Raw genomic sequence first — 22,084 nt, 5'->3', positions numbered from 1 at the left:
TAATTTTTGTTGGTTTTTAAACAATTAGTATTGATGTTTATGGTTTTATGTATATTGTTACCACATCTCACTGCCACCAAAGTGCCCAATTCCATCCACCAAAGTCCTTGTGTTAGTTTTAGTCTACCTCTTTATCTCACCTTCATTGTCTTCTCCCCCTTGCTTCCTAATATCAGTTTTTGTAACCCAAGGTTTGGATTTTTGATTATCCCTAATAAACTATTCCCTTGCTTCATTTTTCTACATACCACAGATCAGTAAAATCACCTGCTATTTGTAACACCTCTGACTTATTTCCCTTAACATGATGCCTTCCAGTTCCATCCAAGATACAACAAACTTTAAGATTTCATCTATTCTTCCATTTGTATGGTATCTGATTGTAGATAATATGCCTCTGCTTCTTTTATACAAACATCTGTCATTGATGATTTGGGTCACTTCCCTCTCCTAGCTATTATTCTATGTGCTTCAATGAACATAGGTGAGCATATATATATTTCCAAGTTAGTGATCTTGTATTTTAGAAGCAGATGCCAAGTAGTAGAATCTCTGGAGGCTCTGTTTGCAATTTTGGGGAATATTTCTTTAATGTTTCCATGAACACTGAACCAGACAGCACCCCCACCAACAATGAAAAGAGGATTCCTTTTTCACCACAGTCATATTCAAACCAGTATTTTTCAGTTTCTTTGGTGTATGCCATTCTCACTGGTGTGAGATGGTTGTCACACTGATATTCTTATGTGCTCTTAACTTTAATAAGTGATTATGATCACTTTTCTCATATATGATCTATTGGCCATCTTTCTGTCCTCTTCAAAGAAGTGCCTATTCATGTCCTCTCCCCATTTTTTTAATAAGGTTATTAGCATTTTTGGTGATCAGATTAGTGTGTACATTATATATCTTATATATTAACCCTTTATCTGAAATATGATTTGAAATTATTTTGTTATCAGTCTTCTTCAAACTTTAGTCTAAGTTTCTTTTAACATGCAAAAAACTTTGTTTTTTTTACTGCTTTTTAATGTCGATTGTCATTTCTTCTTTTGATAATTTTTTTTATTGAATCACCACAAAATAGTGCATTACAAAGCTGTTCATTGTTGGGTTTCAGTCATATAATGTTCCAACACCTGTCACTCCACCAGTTTAATCTCCCAACACCAATGTCCCCAGTTTTCCCTCCCACCTACACCCCACCCCCTGCCATTTAGTCCCATTTGCTTATTTTTGTTGTAATTACATTTGCCAAAGGAGTCAAATAATTGGAGATCCCCTTGAGTTTCATACTATATCTTAGAGAGGTTTGCCCATGTTTCCCACATGTATCTGTGGATTCTAATCTATTCTCAAGGTCTTTAGTTCACTTATTTTAACATTTTTAAGTTAGTGCTATGCAGTAAACTAGTTTTATCCCTTTACTTGTGGCTATTCAATTTTCCTAGCAACATTTGTTAGGAGATTTTGCCACACTTCATGCACTCAGCTCTTTTAACATAGAATAACTGTCCAAACATTTGAGGGTTTGTCTCTAGGATTTTAATTATGCCCCAGTGGTCTGACAGTCTATCTTTATTACAGTATTGTGTAGTATTGATTACTATGATTTAAAGTACAAGTAAAAGTAAGAACAAGTAGTACTCCACATTTTCTTTTTTCTCAGAATAACTTTGGATAGAGTTTTATGATTCTATACAATTTTTACTAGTGTTTGTTCTACGTACTTGAAGAATGTCATTAGAATTCTGATGGGGATTTCAATGAATCTGTGTAACTCTTTGGGAAGGATGGTCATATTGACAATGCTAATTTTTCCAATCCATGTGCCTGAAATATTCTTCCATTTCTGGGTGTCCTCTGTTATTTCTTTCAATAATGACATAATTTCTTGATGTATAGGTTGTACACATCCTATATTAAGGTTTATTCATAGGTATTTGATTGTTTTAAACTGGTGCATAAATGATAGTAAGAGTTAAGTGCTCTTGATTTATGAACCTTTACCCAGCATGCAATATTCATTTCTAGCTCATTTGTTTGCTTGAATGTTATTTGATCTGATACAAGTGTGGCATGTATGATTTTTTAGCCTTATCTGGTTGTTTCAAAACAGAATGCTTATTGACAGAATGCTTATTTTTTAACTTATCTGTTTGTTTTCCAATCCTTCACTCTAAGTCTATGGCTATCATGAAAAAACCAGTGTCTCTGGTAGGCAGAAGAAACTAGAATTTAATTTCTTAATATATCCAGTCACTCTGAGCCATTAGACAGAAGGATTCATTCCACTGACCTTAAAAAATATATATTGATATGAAGGAATTTCCTGTCATTATTACATTTCCATTACAGTGTACCCTACTGTAATGTAGGGTACTGTAATATGTCTATTTGAGGGTATTTTACTTAGCAATCATTGGGCAACCTGCAGCAAAGCTACGAACTCCTCCTCAGTCTGGAGTCATTCTCAGCTACTATCTTTTTTTTTTTTTTTTAGCTTCAAAAATATTTATCCAAAAAGTAAGGCATCCACTTTACAAAACAACAATAATGGGAGGAAGGGGGGAGAGGAATGAGACAGAGAACAAAGAGGATGGAGGATGGCGATGGACCTTCAGTGGGCCAGCCCGGGCACCCTGGGCGGAAGGGACCCAACCTGGCCGCTCACCCGGTGGGCCGAGGCGGGGGAACCCCTGACACGTATATTCCAGTCGCAGCAGAGGGTCTGGTTTCCCACAGGCTCTAGGTGAAAAGGAAGCTCAGATAGAGAAGAGAGTACCAAATGAAGGGTGTTGTGAGGGTCCTCCCAGGGTGGGAGAAGCATGCTAAAAGTAGTCGATAGACCAAACATGATTGCCACTCAAAGCCTCTCTTGCAAAACACAGTACCCAAAAGAAGAGAGAGAGAACAAGGGGGAATACCCTGCCACAGAGGCAGGATGGGACGGGGGGGGGGGGGATGAGGGTGGGGGGGATGCTGGGACCCATGGGGATGGATGACGGGCACTGGTGGAGGGATGGGCACTTGATCATTGTATAACTGAAACCCAAGCACAAAATTTGTAAGCCTATAACTGTACCTCATGGTTTTTCACTAATAAAAAAAGAAAAAAAAAAGGCTCCCTTGCATGCAGCGGTGGGTGGTCCACGGCTCATGGCCGGAGGCTGGCACTGGCTGGGCCGCGCCATGGGTAGCCAGCTGTCCCCCAGCTGTCACTGGCGTGGGGCGGGGGAGCCTGGGCCCTGCTGCTGGGCACTGAGGAGGGGGTATTTTTAGGCCAGGTCTTGGACGGGAGAAGAGTTAAGGCTGATTTGGCTTTCAGGCCTGAAGAGTGTAGGGAGCCTTGTGGCCCAGTTGGTGCCCAGAGGAGAAGGGCAGGAGGTGGGGTATGGGTGTGTCGGGGGTGTGTCAAGGCATAGCTGGGGTTGGGGGAGGAGCAGGACTCCTATCAGCCCTGGAGAGGCGACCCGGACAAGGAGAAGCCTGGGAGCCCGGACAAGGAGAAGCAGCCTTGTGGCAGGAGCAGAGCTCGGGGTGGGGGGTGGGGGAGCGGGGTTCTGCAATAGGAGCCTTTCCCAATCGCCTCCAAAGGCCTGGCGGGGGGTGGGGGCAGGAGAGGCCTTCTGCTCATTGGTCCTTATCAGCTATTATCTTTTCCAGCATAAATTCTTCCACTTTCTCTCTTTCCTCTCCTTTTGAAGTTCCTATAATTAAGATATTGTTTATATTACTATTTTCTATTAATATCTTTAATTTTAATTTGTTTTTTGTTTGGGGACCATAACAAGAAATGCTCAGGGGTTACCCTTGGCATACACTCAGGAATTGCTGATGCTTGGGAGACCACATGGGAAACCTGGGATCAAATTTGGGTTGGTCTTGTATAAGGCAAGCACCCTACTAGCTGTGCTCTATTTCTCCAACCACATTTTTTATTTTAAAAAAAAATTTATATTATGCTTTTTTTTTCTTTTTGGGTCACACTTGGCAATAAACTGCGGTTACTCTGCATTCAGGAATTACTCCTGGAAGTGCTTAGGGGACCAAATGGGATACTGGGAATCGAACCCTTGTCAGTTGTGTGCAAGGCAAACACCTTACCTGCTGTGCTATCGCTCCAGCCCCATATTATGCTTTCTTTACTGATGATGTTATGTACCTAATCTTCAAAAAGTTTTGGCTTCTTCCATTCAGCCACTGAGTATTCTTATTAATTCTTTAGGTCTTTCATTTCTGTTTGCACATGTTCTCTAACCTTTACAATCAATCTTCTTTTGAGTTTAGTGAATTTCTTCTCCACTGATTTTCTTAATTAAGTGAACATCAAAAGGATTATGGGTCTGAAGTAATCTCAGACATCAGTGAAATTTCTGAATGTATTTAAAGACACCCCTGGGCTTCTGTCCCACCTGTTTATATAGATGAGTTCAGTATATATTTTATCTTCATCATTCTTTATGGGAGATGCAGGTAGCACTACTAGTTCTAGTTGTTTTGTTGAGCAGTGATATGGTATGATATTCCTATTCACAATATCAGGCTACTGTTTAAAACGCTACTGATTTCTAGCAGCCATGGATGCTTTGTGAAGATTTCTTAGGACTTTTGTAGGCAGAACTACATCAAGCTCTGTCTGGGCAGGGCTCATAAGATGAGACCAGCAAGGAAGGAGCTAAACTCTTCAGGTGACTGATAGGTTTATATAGAATACAATAGAATGCTATATAAATAGAATGCTGTTTATATAAAAAATCATAGAAATAGGTCTTCGTATTTTTCTTTTCTTTTTTGGTTTTTGGTTCTGAGCCACACCTAGGGATGCTCAGGGATTGCTACTGGCTTGACACAGGAACTGCAATTGGTGGTGCTCAGGAGTCCATATGCGATGCTGGGGATCAAACCCTGGTTGGTCATGTGCAAGACAAATGTCCTATCTGCTGCACTACCTCTCTGATGCCCATAATTTTCTTTTCTAAATTATCCCCTGGGAAGTTGGGAAAGGCTCAGTTTGCTTCTTGTTCAGCACAGAAGGGCTTGCAGTGGCAGATAAGAGTAACTGAGTAGAAATCAAATATCAAGGCGTTATGTGGGGCTAGTTCAGACATCTCCTATGAGTATTGAGAAGGAGGAGCTGGGGACAGCGGAGAAGCCTAAGGGCTTTGCCAGCTTCTACACTGAGGCAACTCAGTGACTTTAATTTGGTGACAAGGAGAAGGCATCCCCTCCCATAATGGGGAGGCTAGACAAGGTCTCCTTTCTGAAGGACACCTCATATAAATACATAATTTCTAATGTAAATCTACCAGGAAAACGTATAGAAACATTTTCTTTAACTTTTTCAAGCCACTTTTTCAAAATTTTCTAAAATCATACCAGCATCTTTCTTAAACTGAATTATTACTTAGTGTACTTAGATGAACCCAACCAAGTTGAAGATTACTATTTTTATCACAAATGATTTCTATAAAATAATATCCTTCAATTGGAATTACATGCTGAAGTTAAAATTACTACAGCACACACACACACAAAATGAATGCTGGGAAAGTTATCTATAAAATACTTACAATCAGGCTTAAAGACTTCCTTGATCTTTTTTCACTTAGATTATTTATATAACCATCAGTTTTCCCAAAATATCCTGAGAATATACAAAAAGCATATGTCTATCTCACTTGGGATTCATCTTTACTTTCATGGCTCCAGTGTCTACAATTTTGAAAATCACAAAACTGTGGATTGACAATGCAGAATTATGCTTTCATTTAGAAATATTGAGTTAGATTATATTCATTATTTAAATTTATTTTGAAAATTTGTTGTACATAATTTTATATTATAGAAAAATTTAGTCATATTAGAATGTTCTAAGAAAACTTGTATTATTTTTTTTTACATTACATTTTAGCATTTGTTCAAGACTTACTTCCTTTAAGATTTTCTTTATGTTCTGAATAAAATGTTAGCTTAAAAACATCATCTGGACCCAGAGATCTGTGATCAGGTACTACAAAGTTACTGCCAGGTAATTGCTATCTGTGATCTGCAAAGATAAGATAGCTGGCTGTATTTAAATAAGATGTATGTGAACTCCACAAAAATTGAAGCAATCTCTGGAGAGCACTGTAGCTGAAAAAGTGTGTGAGTGCCAAGACCAGAAAGAGTCTTGAACATATATGTAGGAACAGTAAATTCTGGAAAGGACCAGGAACAGAACTTACATACCTCAACGAAGAGTGTTTGCCAAGAAAGCATGTGTGTAAGCACTGCAGCTAAAGGACTGCAAACTTTGGTGAGTTTGCAGTATCTTGGTCAAACTAATGAGGAGCTCAAGCTGATATATATGCATTCCGGCCAGCACCACAGATATGAATATGTGAACACCTTAGCCAGGTATGTGTGCAACGTCCACTCATCATTTACAACAACATCAACAACAACAAAAGAAAGAATAAAAATGACATGTGTTTAAAATAATGGTAAAATAAATTGAAAAGTCATATTTGATCCTGAGCTCTGTGCTTCACTTCTGGAAGTGCCTAGGAAATAAAACGTATGTGATGGTAGAAATTAAACCAAGGTCAGCCCATGCAAGGCAAGTGTCCTGTTTGCTGTGCTCTCTCTGTACTCATAAAAAATATTTTTATTCATAGTGAATATTTATTTATTAATTAAAAAGATAAAGGCCCTCCCGTTGATCGTCGATTTGCTTGAGCGGGCCCAGTAACGTCTCCATTGGAGACTTTGTTGTTACTGTGTCTGGCATATCGAATACGTCACGGGGAGCTTGCCAGGCTCTGCCGTGCGGGTGAGATACTCTCGGTAGCTTGCCGGGCTCTCCGAGAGGGGAATTAAATAATTTGGGAAACAATATTCAAATTATTTAGTATGACTCAAAGTGTACTTGACCTATAACCTATGACCTATGGCCTATGACCAACAATTCTTTTCTCAGTTCCCTTTGAGAAAGTCCTACACTCATATGCCAGGAGACAAGGTATATGTCTTCTCAACACATTGATATTCATAGCTGAGGCCTGGAAATAATTTTAAGGCCCAGCAGAAGACTAGTTAAATAAAATAGTATATCCTTGTCACAGACCACTACTGAGAAATTTATATAAAATTAGAGTAAAAAAATAAAAATGAGTTCATAATACCAAGTGGTAACATGTAAAAAGGAATAAGAAAAGGAATAAGGAAAATTTTATATTTTGTGCTTCATTAGAAAATTACTAAATTGAGAAATTTTATGGTGAGTAAGGGACTTCAACATTATCTGTATTGTTTTATAACTTTTATATTAAAAGAGATAAATCTGTAATAAGGCAAAAAACATGTTAGTAGTTGTCACTGTGGGGTCATGGAAAATTACATATTTGCATTTTTATTTCTTAAATCTTTTTAGCTAAAAGCAGTAATAGTGTGATCCATTTTTTTCTTTTGAACAAAAATACTAGAATACTTCCACTAGAACGCAAAATTGAGGCAAAATGCTATCAAAACTCAAACTTATAGTGCAAGACAATTCCCATTTAACATAAACAGTTTTGATTTAGCCTTTCCATTTTTAAGATAATACCTGGAGCCTTTTAAAATCTTCTGAAAAACAAATATTCGATTTCCTCCCTAGCATATAATAAAGGAGCAATCAAGAGGCAAAGCAATGTATAGCAAGGTCCTGTAAGACTCGTTTATGAATCATAAAAGGTTTGATAATGTTAAATACCAATTGCAATGCTAAGGCAGCGTGCTGGGAAGCATTCATGTAGCTGGAAAACCATATCATAAAGGGTATTCTTAAAAGTAATGCAGAATATGAGTGAATTAGATCCCAGCAGATTCCACTTTGCCATGCTTGTCTTATAAAGTGAAACAGAATTTCTTTATTGTTTTCTTTGAAAATTATCAAGTGATCGTTTTTTTGCTTTGATGTTTCAATAACCTCTGTAGTTATAAAATGGATTTATTAAAAACTAAAAAAATAACTGCTGGCCAATTTACTTTCATAATAGTACAGATATTAACAATATTAGTATAAGTTTTCTTTAGCACAATGGATTTGTAAATTTCTTGGTATCTCTAAAAAAGCAACGTATCTATTTTTTAAAAGGTAAAATTTAAATATTACCTAAAAATTACAGTTCCCTCATGGTCTATTCTATAAACCTCTAATAAGACAATGGAACTGAGATGTAAACTCTTTTGACATCTCACATTATATATTTGCAATTACTTTTTAAAAACTGCTCCTTTTCTTTGATAATATATTACTCATAAGTCAATTATTTTTTGTAAATATAGGTGTAATTATGGTTACCAGTAATCGTATAAACTAGCTCATATTGTTTTAACAGTCAAATTAAAGTTATAAAAGGAAAACACATAGTACTACTGTGGATATATTAACAGTAATAGCAGTAGCAACAATAGAAGTAATAAGAATGAAAACAATAGTAGAATTAATAATAACTTGTTGAGTGTTAACTTGCCAGACAACACACTAAGATCTGTGGAATGTATTCATGATCTGAAGCCAGTTTCTCAAAGAGGATTTGATAAATCATTAAATACTCTAGTTGAAGAATGAGATTAACAGTTTGGTTTCGATACATAACCAAAGGGTTAGGAAACAGTTTTGGGAACAAGTTAAACTTCCTTAAACTTCTATCTGTGTACATGAAAATATGTATCTATGTCAGAAGGTTTCACACAGTAAGTCATGAGATCTAGTGAAATTTGCTTAATTATTTTACATTGATATAAATACATATTTTATTTATGGAAGTGTCTTCCTCTTCTTTCCCTATCTTCTGTCTCCTCTATTATACTGGGACATTTGGTAAAACTTAAAAATATACAGGGCGAGGGGCTGGAGCAATAGCACAGCAGGTAGGGCGTTTGCCTTGCACGCGGCCGAACCGGGTTCAATTCCCAGCATCCCATATGGTCCCCTGAGCACCGCCAGAGGTAATTCCTGAGTGCAGAGCCAGGAGTAACCCCTGTGCATTGCCGGGTGTGACCCAAAAAGCAAAAAAAAAAAAAAAATACAGGGCCAGAGAAATAGTATAGGGGTTAAAGCTTTCTGAATCCGCACACCACATATATTCTCCAGAGTACCCATAGGAGTCACTCCTGAGCACCAGAGTACCCATAGGAGTCACTCCCAAGCACCACCAAATAAGACCCAATTCCAGCTCACACCCACCCTCTGACAAAACACAGATACAGCACTGCTTCATTCTCAGCATATAATCCACAGTAACAATCTGATTTGAATCATTATCTGCATTGTATATATGAAATAATTGCCCATGAAACAAAATAAATAACTTTCTCAAGACTAAACACTATAGATTAGCTAACCATATGGATTGGTGATAGAGATGCAACCTAAATTCCCCAAATTTGTATAGTTTAGAAGGAATTGAAGCACATAATTAACATAGTCTCCTCTCACACAATTTATCAGTTTATGACACTAAGTCAGTAAAAGCCCAGCAGATGATTTGCTTAAAAGGAACTCTGAATTTTGCCTACAGCTAGGACTTACTATGTGTGACAGATAAAAGGACAAGATTGTCAAGTAACAAGGAGTGCTTTTGATTCAGGACCAGAAAACAGAAGTTCTAAAAAGTGTTTTTAAAAAAGGCTGGTTTGATGAGAGCAGTAAAATTTTAATTTTTTTTTATTTACCTAATTTTTTAAGTTTTTAATTGAAGCACTGTAATTTACAGTATATTAATGACAATTTCATGCACCATCAACCCAATATCACACTCACCATCATAGTAGCAACTTCTGAAATTCTTAAGAAGTTTCTTAGGCAGTAGAACCTCATTAACAATACTGAGATGAGCATTTGTTTTTAATTTAGTAATAACATTGGTGTACCATAGGACAAAAATTTATATTCTTTTCTGGGAGGAGCACTTCTAGCTGTATAGTACTTGGGGTTTACTCCAAGTAGTTCTCTAAGGACTGTGCATTGCCAGGTATTAAACCTAGAAGCACCACATAAAAATTTTTTGCTTCATTCCTTTCAGTCATTGCCCAGTTCAATATTTATTGGTACAATGTTATCATGTACCAAAATTCCTCCATCCCAGTACAGTAGATCATTTTATACTATCCAACTTCTCCCTTAGATAAAATTAATTTTGATTATTTTAACTTCCTTGGACACTGTATTTTCTATTTCCTCCTAATTCAATCTTAGAGGTTGTCTGATTCTAAAACTGTGCCTCTTCTTTACTGTTTCTCAAACTTAGTGGCCTAAACATATTCATAGTAGTGTCTAATAATCCTTTGTGGTTCTTTGACAGCTATTGTAACGTTCCCTTTAATTTATCATACTTTGGTATTTTCTGTTTTTCTTTGTGAGCTTAGTTCAATATTTTTCAACCTTGTTTATTTATTAAAAATATCAATTCTTAGGTTTGTTGTTTTGTATCTTAAAAGACAGACACAACTCAGAGGTACATTTTTAACTTAAACATGCTAGGACTTTACATATTACTTATTAACTTAGAAATATCTTTTTTCCAAGTATATTTATTCTTGAAGTTTTTCACTACCAAGGCAAATACCACCCAGAATTTGGATTGCTATTGTCTCCTATAATTAATTCTATAATACTATGTGGTACCAACTTAAATTACCTTTGATATTTTCTCTTATGCTTATGACTAACTCTGTTGGCTATATGAATAACACACAACCATTGTCTCTTGAGTAAGAGTTACTAGCCATAATAAATGCAAAATGCAAGACAATAAATACAATGTATGCTCAACAAACTGCAAAGCTTATATTAACAATTTTTGTATGTTTGAATAGATAAATTTTAAGAAAGAAAAACCTGATAATTTCATAAAACATTATGGTAAAATCATAAAATTTATGGTAAAATCAAAATGCTTTTGATTCAAATATGTCACTGTTTACTTCTATACTTGGTTCTTGATACTTGGTTTTATTAAAAGGAAATCTTAAACATTCTTCAAACTATTTCTTAACATGTGTCAAATAATTAGTGTTTGTTAATTTTTTTTTTTTTTGCTGTTTGGGTCATACCTGACAATGCACAGGGGCTACTCCTGGCTCTGCACTTAGGAGTTACTCCTGGTGGTGCTCAGGGGACCATATGGGATGCTGGGAATCAAACCCGGGTCAGCTGCGTGCGAGTCAAACACCCTACCTGCTGTGCTATCTCTCCAGCCCCAGTTTTTGTTAAATTTTTAACCAAATTTTTTTATTTGAGAAATTCTGAGCTAAGATTTTAGAAAAGACATAAAGCAATCTACAATCAATCAGTCATATATGATTCAAATTTGATGCTATACTAAACAATATAATAATCATAAAGAAATCCAGAAATGTTTTAAAACTGTATATTTTCTAGTAATTTAACAGTAGATTGTATTTCTAGTTAATGTTTATTTTAACACAAAATATACATTTTAACAAAACAGAAAATCATCATCTCTTTAAAACAACAAAAGTCCAAAGTTCACAAGTAATACATTTTACATTAAACTTAATGATAATTTCATTGATGAGATGATTCAATTCAAAATCATGCAAATTACAATAATAATCCATACATCTTTCTCATCTTAATGATGTATAAATGTTTTACTTTTAAGTTCTCAAGAGGAATACTCAAACACTTAAGAAAGAAAGAACAAGACACAAAGTCTAAACTGAACAGTTATGTCTCTATTGATAAGTTGCCATATATCAGGCCCTGCATAGAAAATTTATATGTATAATTCTTAATTGATGATATGATAATATTATGTTTAGTTTATTATTTATTTATTTTTGCATTGCCAGAGTCTAATCCAGGATCTTATACAAGCAGGCATATGTTCCCGACTGAGTTACATTCATAGCCCAATATTTGGCTTGTTTTGAAAATGCTACAGTGCAAGTAGCTTAATGGAAATACGTAAGTCGACAGCTACAAAGTAGAAGAATTAAGATTTAAACCCATATCTGCCTTTCCAAGTACTTGTCTGAATATCATATTGTTCAGCCTTGCTGTGGAAGAAGTAGGAAAATAAGGCATCTTTCATGGGTAAATCTCTCTGTATAATAAATAATTAAATATACATTAGAAAACCACTTATCTTAATATATTTCTGAGGTTGCATCTTTACATTGTGTTAGTAAGAATTATCCCTAATCATACAATAATGAATTTGGGAAGCTATTCCATGCCCTAAATTTTGAGGATTTTCTCAAAACATGAGAGAAGGTAGAAAAATCAATTGTGGTGAAAATAACAAAGACTAGAAACTGTTAACAACAAATACAAATTAAATATGAACTTAAGTATTTTGCTATCAATAAGGGAGGCCCTTCTTAGAAATCTCATTTAGAAAACTTGTCATTGTAAGTCTTTTCTATTTTTCTTTCTCAGAAAGGTATATAAATCTCTTGTCAGCTTTATGACCGAGGAATTCATTTCTCAAGGACCAGGAAGTATCTTTTTGACATGCATTTGCCAAGAAAGATAGAAATCTATCTTCAGGACAGTAGAAGCCTAAATTTAGTAGGTAGGTGCCTTAAAATTGCCTATTGTGACAAACTATATTAGAAGTTTACCTTTCAACTGGATAAGATCAGTGTGCTAACTTAGATTGTCACTCTAATTATCAAATAAATTTAACCAAAATGTGATAAATGGTGCTTTCAACTATACTTAGACTAGTAATATTTATTTTGAGAACATGAATGTTTAACATTTCTTTCTGTCTTAGCTAAATGCCTGTAGTATTCATCACGTTTTGGATAAATGCTTACTCAATAGAAATTATCCTCTTTTGTTCTTGTCTTTGTGGAGATATTTTTATGGGTGTTAAAAAAAATTGTTTTAAATGACATTTCCCCATAACGGCAATGCCCATGCCTATGGCTGTTTGATTATTCCTTCTGCTTAATTTAGTTAAGCTGAGAAGACCAAGAAACCTCTCTGGCACAAAGTCATTATGAAATTATTGTTAGCTGCTTTTGTCCCCAGTCTACATAAAATTTATAAGTTCACAGAAATATTTGTAATTCAGAAAAGGTTGATATTTTTCTCACACTTCCAAATGTGTATGCCTGACTCAGCTCCAGGTATTTCTACCAGTACCACTCTAACTTTTATTTATGGATTCATTCTCAGGTAGGCACATGGTCTAAACAGGCCCTTTTACACTTCTGAAAATCTCCAGCAAAGATATTTCCCTTGGTGATTTTGCTGAAATTTTTGCTAAAGAGCGTCTCCAACTTTTTTCTTAGAAGTTTTTGATAAATTAGGTGAGCCTATACCAGAATTTCTCAACATTATCACTATCAATTTTTTTTGGGGGGGATAATTTTTTACAACATATGCACTCCATTATTCACTGGAGCACTCAGTACAATAGCTAAGATCTGGAATTAACCTAGATGTTCAATGACCAACAAGTGGCACATGAAGTTGTGGTATATGCACAATGGAAAACCAGACAGTTACAAGGAATGACAAAATCATTCAGTCTGTTTCAATATGAATGGTACTAGAAGATATCATGGAAATAGAAGATATCACTTATATGTGGTATTTAGAGTAAATGGATGAGTGAATGAAATGGTTTAAAGGAGAGATACCCAGATCACCCTTGGTACCAGTACACAGGGAGGAAAAGGAAATAAATCTACTGGGCTTGGGGAAGAAGAGACAGATGAGAAGCAACAGAGGGGAGGAGATTCAGATACACTGGTGATATTAAGGAATTTAGACTTAAATATCCAAATAACATAATCAACAACACTAATGTCATGAGACCCAAACTTTAACAACCAAACATAGAAAGGTGTGTGTCAAGATAGCAGGATATGGGTGAGGGGCTAGGGGAAGGAATCTCGGAACACTGGTGGAGGGAAGTTGACACTGTGTTGGGATCAATGCTGGAACATTGCATGTCTAAAACTCAATTGTGAGTAGCTTTGTAAATCATGGTGCTCTAAAAAAATAACCCTTTGCTGTGAGAGGCTATATTGTGAAATGTTTAGGGACTAGTATCTGTAATATCTAGTTAACGATGAAAGAATCAGCTTCTTTCCAGGCACTTTATAGAATGCCAAGTAAAAAGTAAATATTTCTACAAGAACAATTGTCTTGGAGAAAAGTTCTCCAAAGTAAGAACCATTGATAAAAAGCTAACATGGGTTACTGTTGTCAGCAAGTGGAAGGAAACTATTAGCAAGTAAAACCTATTAAGAGAAAAGTAAAGTCAAAAGATCCTAAAACAGTGAAAGTGGCATCATATATTGGTGGTATAATTTAAGATTAGGTATAGCTTCAACCATACCTAATTAGAAAATCATTATTAAACATTTACAATAATATTGAAAGGCTGCAAGAACTAACATCGGGGACTTGATATTAGCCATAGGTCCACATTGTAATGATTTAATGCTAAGCAGGCATATTGGACAGGATATGTGGGTTTATCTTTAACCCAGCTAACACAATCACTGGCATAAGTTCTGGGAAAGCAGAAGAATAAGTAAAGGTACAGGACCATAAAAGGAAAAGTGGCAGGCTATAGCCTAAAAAGGGGAAAGAAAGTCAAATTGGGTAATCTGAGTTAAGAGGTAAGGGTAGCAAGAAAGGGATAAAACCAATCAAGAATGACCCTAGGGTCCTGGGAGAGAACCAGTACAAGGCAGGATGGTCCTAACCCAAGTAAACGAATAAAAGGGAATGCCTACAGGGAGACAGGGTTGCCCTCTGTGAAGGGGACCTTGGTCGACCAGTACATGTGTTTGGCGCAAATAAAGAACTTCTTTGCTCACATTTCTGACTCTGTCTTGTTCCTCAGAGCAAGGACCCTAACAATATGAGACTTTAAGATAAATCTAATTTATAGCTTCTTTTAAGCTATAAATTTAAATTCTGACACACCTCAAAAAGCTCTGATTCATAACTACCATATATTTTGCATGCAAGTTAGAGGAATGTATATTGAACTAATAATTTAATGCAAAATGTGTAATAGGGGTGAAGAAGAAAAGACGGATCTTGTGGAAATTCATTTAAAATGGTTTCCTGTAGTACAGTGGGAAAATCTTACTGAGGAAGTGTTTTTGAAGCTAAATAGAGAAATTCAGTGGAAATGAATTTGGTGGAAGTTGAACTAAGTCCTCTAGATCAAGAACAAGAATAGAAGTAAAGGGCAAGTTGAGAAAAAGTCAACATGATTTTGGTTAAACAAGAACAGAATAGATGGAATTAAAAGAGATGTTCCACTTTAAATCTCAATTAGAAAACAGATGGTGCACTCGAAAGACAATAATACAGGGCCCTGGGATAGAACTCAGTGGGAAAGGACATGCTTCAAAATATTAGTTGTATTCTTGACACTAAAAATATACAAATACATTAATAATAAAAACTCACTAGGATTTATTTATAAAGGGATTGTCTATACATGTCCAGGTGAATTGTAAGGCATTAATTAACTCTCAAAAAGATAATATCAAAATTACTATTAAGACTTTCATTTCTTTCTATTTTCCCCTTTACAATAAAAATTTTGACCTCACACAGCTGTGCTCAGGGCTTACTCCTGGCTCTCTTGTTAGGGATTACTCCTGGGAAGCTCTTGGGACAAATATGGGAAGCTGGCAATTAAGCTCAGTTTGGTTGTGTGCCCTGCCTACTATGCTATTGCTCTGGCCTAATCAGCAGGGTTTTCTGATAGGGACTTCTGGTTTCTATTTAAGATTTTTCAAAACCAGTAGGTCTCTGATAGGATCTGAAATTTTGAAGTTCTCTCAAATTCAAAAGTGGTACTATCAGGAGGATTACTCCACAGCTTAGAAGCCTGCCTCACATGCTGGGGGGAAAAGGCAGCTCAGATAGAGAAGGTACCACCAAGTAAAGGGTGCTAGGAGGGCCCACTCAGGATGGGAGATGCGGACTGAAAGTAGACTATAGATTGAACATGATGGCCACTTAATACCTCTACTGCAAACCACAACACCCAAAAGGAGAGAGAGAACAAAAGGGAATGCCCTGCCACAGAGGCGGGGTGGGGTGGAGGTGATGGGGCGGGGGTGATGGGAGGGATGCTGGGACCATTTGTGTTGGAAAATGGGCACTGGTGGAGGGATGGGTACTCAACCATTGTATGACTGAAACACAAGCACGAAAGTGTGTAGGTCTGTAACTGTACTGCACAGTGATTCACTAATAATTTTTTTTTTAAAGTGATACTATATCTACCTGTCCTGGGGAACTCACTTTGAGAACCATGCCTTAGAAATCTTAAGAGATGCGAAGGAACCCAAAGCTAGTAGCCCTTAAGTTGCACTTATTTAGAGTCAAAACAAAGCCACAACGGTTGTAAATAAAAACACAGAATGGGAGCTAGGTGTTTGTAGCATAGACATTAATTATTTAAAAAAGTAATAATAATTGACAGTGAACAGACTCAGCTATCCCAAAGTATAATGTCTTACAGAGTGAAGATGGAATAAATATCCTGACTTTGTTATCTCTTCTCTGTCTAGGTTAAAAAAAAATGACCTTACAACTCAGAAACCAGAATAGAGAAGCTCTGAAATTAGATGGAACGGTCAAATATTACTTTCACAAGTAATAAGCAATAATCAAATGTGCAAGAACTTATGAATATATATTGTTGGCACTGTGTCCTTAAGATGATAGACATAACTGAAAAATTTTATTTTAGAGGAAGGCAGGATTAATTTCTCTTTCTGAAACAAGACTTTAGCTGAACAATAAATATGGATTAGAAGGGAATGATCTTCATTTCAAGATAATCAAGTCATTAGTGAGGATAATCTTATCTGAGAAAAGTAAAGAAAGGGAGAAATTCAGGGTGTTAGTCTGCTTATCAGTAAGAGTTACCACTTTGCATTTAAATAAGCATGCTCATAAATATGTAAACTAGGTTGAGGTTGCACAAAAATACATTAACTATAATCAGTATTCTGGTTTAATGACTCATACTAAATATTTAAAACCAAGGCTTGGCTAACAATATGAACTCTCAGGAAAAGCATGAAGAAATGGTAAGCTAGAATGGGGTAGTACTCTAGTAATAGAAAAATTGAAAGTAAAGGTAGAGGACCAAGAAGAATAAAATGATCAAATAACTTAAAGACCTCATTAGTGACATCAGTTCAATACTATTTAAAAATATATTTTATACCAAATAAGAAACATTTATTTGGTACTTTAGAGGGGAGTGAACTATGTACATCAAATCTTTAAGATGCAACACTGATGTAAGTGGTGACACAAACTTAAAAACTTTAAAAAGTACATTTTTTTTGTTGTTTTGTTTTTTTGGGTCACACCCGTCAATGCTCAGGGGTTACTCCTGGCTCTGCACTCAGTAATTACTCCTGGAAGTCCTCAGGGGAGATATGGGACATCAGGGATTGAATTTAGGTCTTCTGCATGCAAGGCAGATGCCCTACCTGCTGTACTATCGCTCCAACTCAAAAAGTACATTTTTTTAAAAAAATTAAGTGAATTTAAGAAAGATTGATAGACAAAAGGAGGGACACTTGGGTCACTGGTGAAGGGATGCTGACACTAGTGTTGGGTTTCAATGTGGAACACTGAATGCCCAAAATATGATATCACAAGCTTTGCTAACCACAATGTCTAAATAATAGGAAGGAGGAAAAATAAAACAATGATGATACTCTTATTTGTCATGCCATCACCCTTTATGCCATAGCTCTGAAAAATTTCTAACTTTAATTTTCTACTCTATTAATTGCAGATGAAATATTCAAATGTGAAATGAAAATGAAACAAATCATATAAAATTAAAATTTTAATTAATTTTAAATCATAAAAAGCGTAATCAAAATAAATTAGTTAGGAACCAGTGAAAAAATACAGAAAGAACTTGCCTTACACATGGCTGGCCTGGTTGTGTCCCTGACACCCAATATGGCCCCCAAGCTCACCGGAAGTTATCTCTGAGCTCAGAGCCAGGCAAAAGCCCTGTGCAATGACAGGTGTTGCCCCCAAACAAATTAAAAACCACAAATTAAACATATATGAAAAATATATATGTGAAAGCACTGGTTATCTGAAATTATGAGCATCTATGTTCATTATAGCATTATTTAAATACCCAAGATGTGTGTATGTATAACATAATTGAATAGTATTCAGCTTTAAGAAAAGATGAAATCTTATATCTTACAATAACATGGATGGAACTAGAAGGTGACCAGTGAAGAAAAATAAATCAGAAGGAAAAAAGACAAAACAATCTGACTCATACATGCAGCATAAGAAAACACAGCAATGGAATAAATTACATCCTCTGATGGTAACTTCTAAAATTTTCACAACAAAATTGAGATTAATGAGGGAAAGAGGGAGCAAACAAGAAGAAAACAGTACTATAAACAGTGGTGATGGAATACTGATATTTTGGTGCTAGGTGTGTTGTATAGCGTTGTACACCTAAAACATAAAACATATGTACACATAAAACATAAAGCATAAAACATTCAAACTCTTGTCACTGTCACTGTCCTCCTGTTGTTCATCAATTTTCTCGAGCAGGCACCAGTAACATCTCCATTGTGAGACTTGTTACTGTGTTTGGCATATCGAATACGTCATGGGGAATTTGCCTGGCTTTGCCATGCGGGCAGAATACTTTCGGTAGCTTCCCAGGCTCTCCGAGAGGGGCAGAGGAATCAAAAGCAGGTCGGATGCGTGCAAAGCAAACACCCTACCTGCTATGCTATCGCTCTGGCCCCATACTCTTGTAAAAAAATGAAAAATAAAACTAAAATTTTCATGTTCTGACTGAAATAAAAGCCTCACTAAAGCTAATTATTCAAAGGCTTGATAATGACTGATCTTTGTGGAAGCCCCATTCTACTGACTTCAGGTATAAAAAGGAAATCTTTTTCCTTAAAAAATTTACAGTTATTAAACTTCATTTCTGTGAGTACTTAAAGTTGAAAATCTCAGCTTCCAGTTTCTTCAGCATATGCCCCAAGCTACCCTTTAAGAAGACCATTTCCTCTGAATAGAATAATGGCTCAGAATTTATTTTATGATCTGGGTCAATACATTGTCAATCAAATTCCATTGTCTTTTGGTGCAAGTATAGGTTACAAGAATAATTTATATTTCTACCTGGATGGTCAACTAGAACTGCTGGTGGGAAGTTTCTGCCACAAATTTAGTAATCTCAGAGCTAAAAGTAATATAAATACACAGATGCAAAAGCTAAACTCAGGCAAAAAATCTAAGAGATTGAATTCTGATACTCTAAATCTAACCACGCCCTCTTTGGCCTTAACGAAGATGAAAATCAATAAACAATAATTTGCTTTTTCAAATAGCTTGGGTTAATCTTCTGACAATTGCAGATTACATTACAGTTGACATTAATAGAAACAAAAATAGCATTTGAGGTTTTGTGGCTGGGGATAGCACAAAGGACTAGAGTTCATCCTTTATGTGCTGGAGTCCCACACAAAGGTTTAATGACAAAGGTCTAATGACAAATGTTGTATAGTCCAATAACACTGTGAGGAGTAACTTCCAAGCATCAAGTCAGGAGTACTCCCTGCACATCAGATGATATGTGATAAGGCAGCCAAATAAACAAAAACTTTAATGTTTTATTATATATATATGCAATTATATACTTTATATGTACTTACTTTACACATACATGTATATGTTTCTGTATAAGAATGTATCTCTTAATGACAGGGATGGATGCTGAGAAATGAGCCATTAAGCAGTTTCAAACCCAGATGATATGGCTTAGATTAACTACATGGCATAGCTATAGGGGTCCATCTTATATATGAGGCCCACTGTTGACAGAACATTAATTCTAATGGACTTTACAATTTTGCATGGTAAATGTCCCATTTGATTAGAATCAGTGTGACATTATTGATAAAATCAAAACTTTAGAATTATACTAAGTATTTCCAAATAACTAAAAGAAATATCTTGAGGAGCTGAAGAATAATAAACTTTAAACCTTTAAGCCCATACTACCAGACTTAGTATCTTGGAGTGTGTCCCCTCCCACACACTCTTTGGTAAACAACACAAATAATAAAAACACAACAAATAATAATAGCTTATTTTTGTTATTCTTTGAACTAGAATATAGGATCTCTTTCTATATAGATAATAAGTAGATAAATCTAGATAATGTTTAATTTCCTTACTATTTTTGTTTTTTTGTTGTTTGTTTTTGTTCTGGGGCCTCACTGGGCAATGCTTAGGAGTTACTTCTGGTTCTGCACTTGGGAATTATACCTGAAGATGCTTGAGGGACCATATGGGAAACCTGGGATGAAAGCTGGATCAACTGCAAGAACACTAATCACTGTACTAGCACTCCAGCCACTCCTTATTATTGATACTAAGCTTGAAATTTATACCAGTGAAGGATTTCCAACATTTAAAAATTGCCTATACTTGCTATATGAAATGGTAGGAATTTGTATTTATGGTACTGCCCAGAATGTTTCTAAATGAAAATGTATTCATTATGCTATAGATTTCTTATAACCATTATATATTTCAATATTACAAAAGATAGAAAAATAAATTTAATGCTATGGAATACAGCCAATATAATATTATGACATTTAAACCCAGGAGCTTATTTGAAAGATAAGTAATACTACCAACTGATAAATTATGAAATAATATTTCTCTGGCCAAGAATAGATTATTTATATAGATTATTCAATAAAACATACAACTATCCTCCTTTTTAAATGCTTAATATTCTTGTTTTGTTTTATTAATTCTCATATCCTTTTTCAATGTATTTTTTCATTACAATAGAGATAAATACTCTTATTATTACAGGAAGATTTTGGTATAAAATTTAGAGTTTGCATTACTGATTTTCTTTATTAATTAGGAAGTCAGCATTATAAAAATGTAAAGGAACATAATTCAGAAATCATATTCCAATTTAGGAATTAAGTTTTCTTATTTCAAAATAATAATCCCGTGATAGCATTTTAAGATGAATATGCAGACCTCTTTGTTTCTTTTTACATAAGAAAAATATAAAGTATAGCATATGCTTTAATATGGGCTGGAGCTATAGCACAGCGGGTAGGGTGTTTGCCTTGCACACAGCCGACCAGGCCGACCTGGGTTCAATTCCTCCGCCCCTCTCGGAGAGCCTGCCAAGCTACCAAGAGTATCTCACTTGCACGGCAAAGCCTGGCAAGCTATCCGTGATGTATTCAGTATGCCAAACACAGTAACAAGTCTCACAATGGAGACGTTACTGGGCCCGCTTGAGCAAATCGATGAACAACGGGAGGACAGTGACAGTGACAGCAATGCTTTAATATAACTAGTAAAGAGAATATGGCTTGAAGTGAGGATTATTTTTCCCCTTTATCTCCATAAAAAGAGGAAATCTTTTAGCAATCTACCCAAACAAATGAATGATGAAAAAGGGGACTTACATGATCTATTAATTCACGGACCATTCCATTCCATTGTCCATTGGCATCATCCTGAGCTCCATATTTCCCATCCTCCACAAGTCTAATTTCATACGTAAAGCCAAGTATTGTAGATAATTCTCTAAGGAGGTCAATGCAATAGCCTTCAAATCGATCATTCCCATAGAGAGGTTTGTCAGACTTCTTAAACAAGACATAGGGTTCTTCCTGGAAGCACAAAAATTGGAACACAAATGAAGGAGATAATCAGTTAATTATGAATTTGTTATACAGATTATAGCTTTCCTTAGATGATAGGAAATTTCATATTTGTTAAATTCAATGATCACTTTTAATTTTTGTAACATCTGTTAGTATAGTTTGAGAGAAGTCAAGTTACTCCAGGAATGCTTGTGATTAACAAGAAAATAGTTATAATAATACCACCATAACTACGCAATAATGTTACATATTGCATCATTATGTATAGAATTGTTGTATATAATAAATATGTATATAATAAATAAATATACACATATGTATATAATAAATAAATATGTATATAATAAATAATACACAGGGCTCATTT

At 35.4% G+C, this 22,084-nt stretch overlaps 1 protein-coding gene across 5 annotated transcripts in view; it reads right to left on the bottom strand.

The window, feature by feature from the left end:
- GRIK2 (glutamate ionotropic receptor kainate type subunit 2) overlaps nucleotides 1-22,084 on the bottom strand; it is a 672,268-nt gene that overhangs the window by 194,992 nt on the left and 455,192 nt on the right. For all 5 annotated transcript variants that reach the window (XM_056124992.1, XM_056124990.1, XM_056124987.1 and 2 more), the window contains one exon: nucleotides 21,517-21,723. In XM_056124992.1, the coding sequence (XP_055980967.1) occupies nucleotides 21,517-21,723 (207 nt within the window). The remainder of the gene's footprint in view (nucleotides 1-21,516; nucleotides 21,724-22,084) is intronic.

Source organism: Sorex fumeus, unplaced genomic scaffold, assembly GCF_029834395.1.
Source record: "Sorex fumeus unplaced genomic scaffold, SorFum_2.1 ptg000054l, whole genome shotgun sequence".
In the NCBI taxonomy this organism is placed as follows: Eukaryota; Metazoa; Chordata; class Mammalia; order Eulipotyphla; family Soricidae; genus Sorex; species Sorex fumeus.
This window is presented reverse-complemented; position numbering and strand designations above follow the sequence as displayed.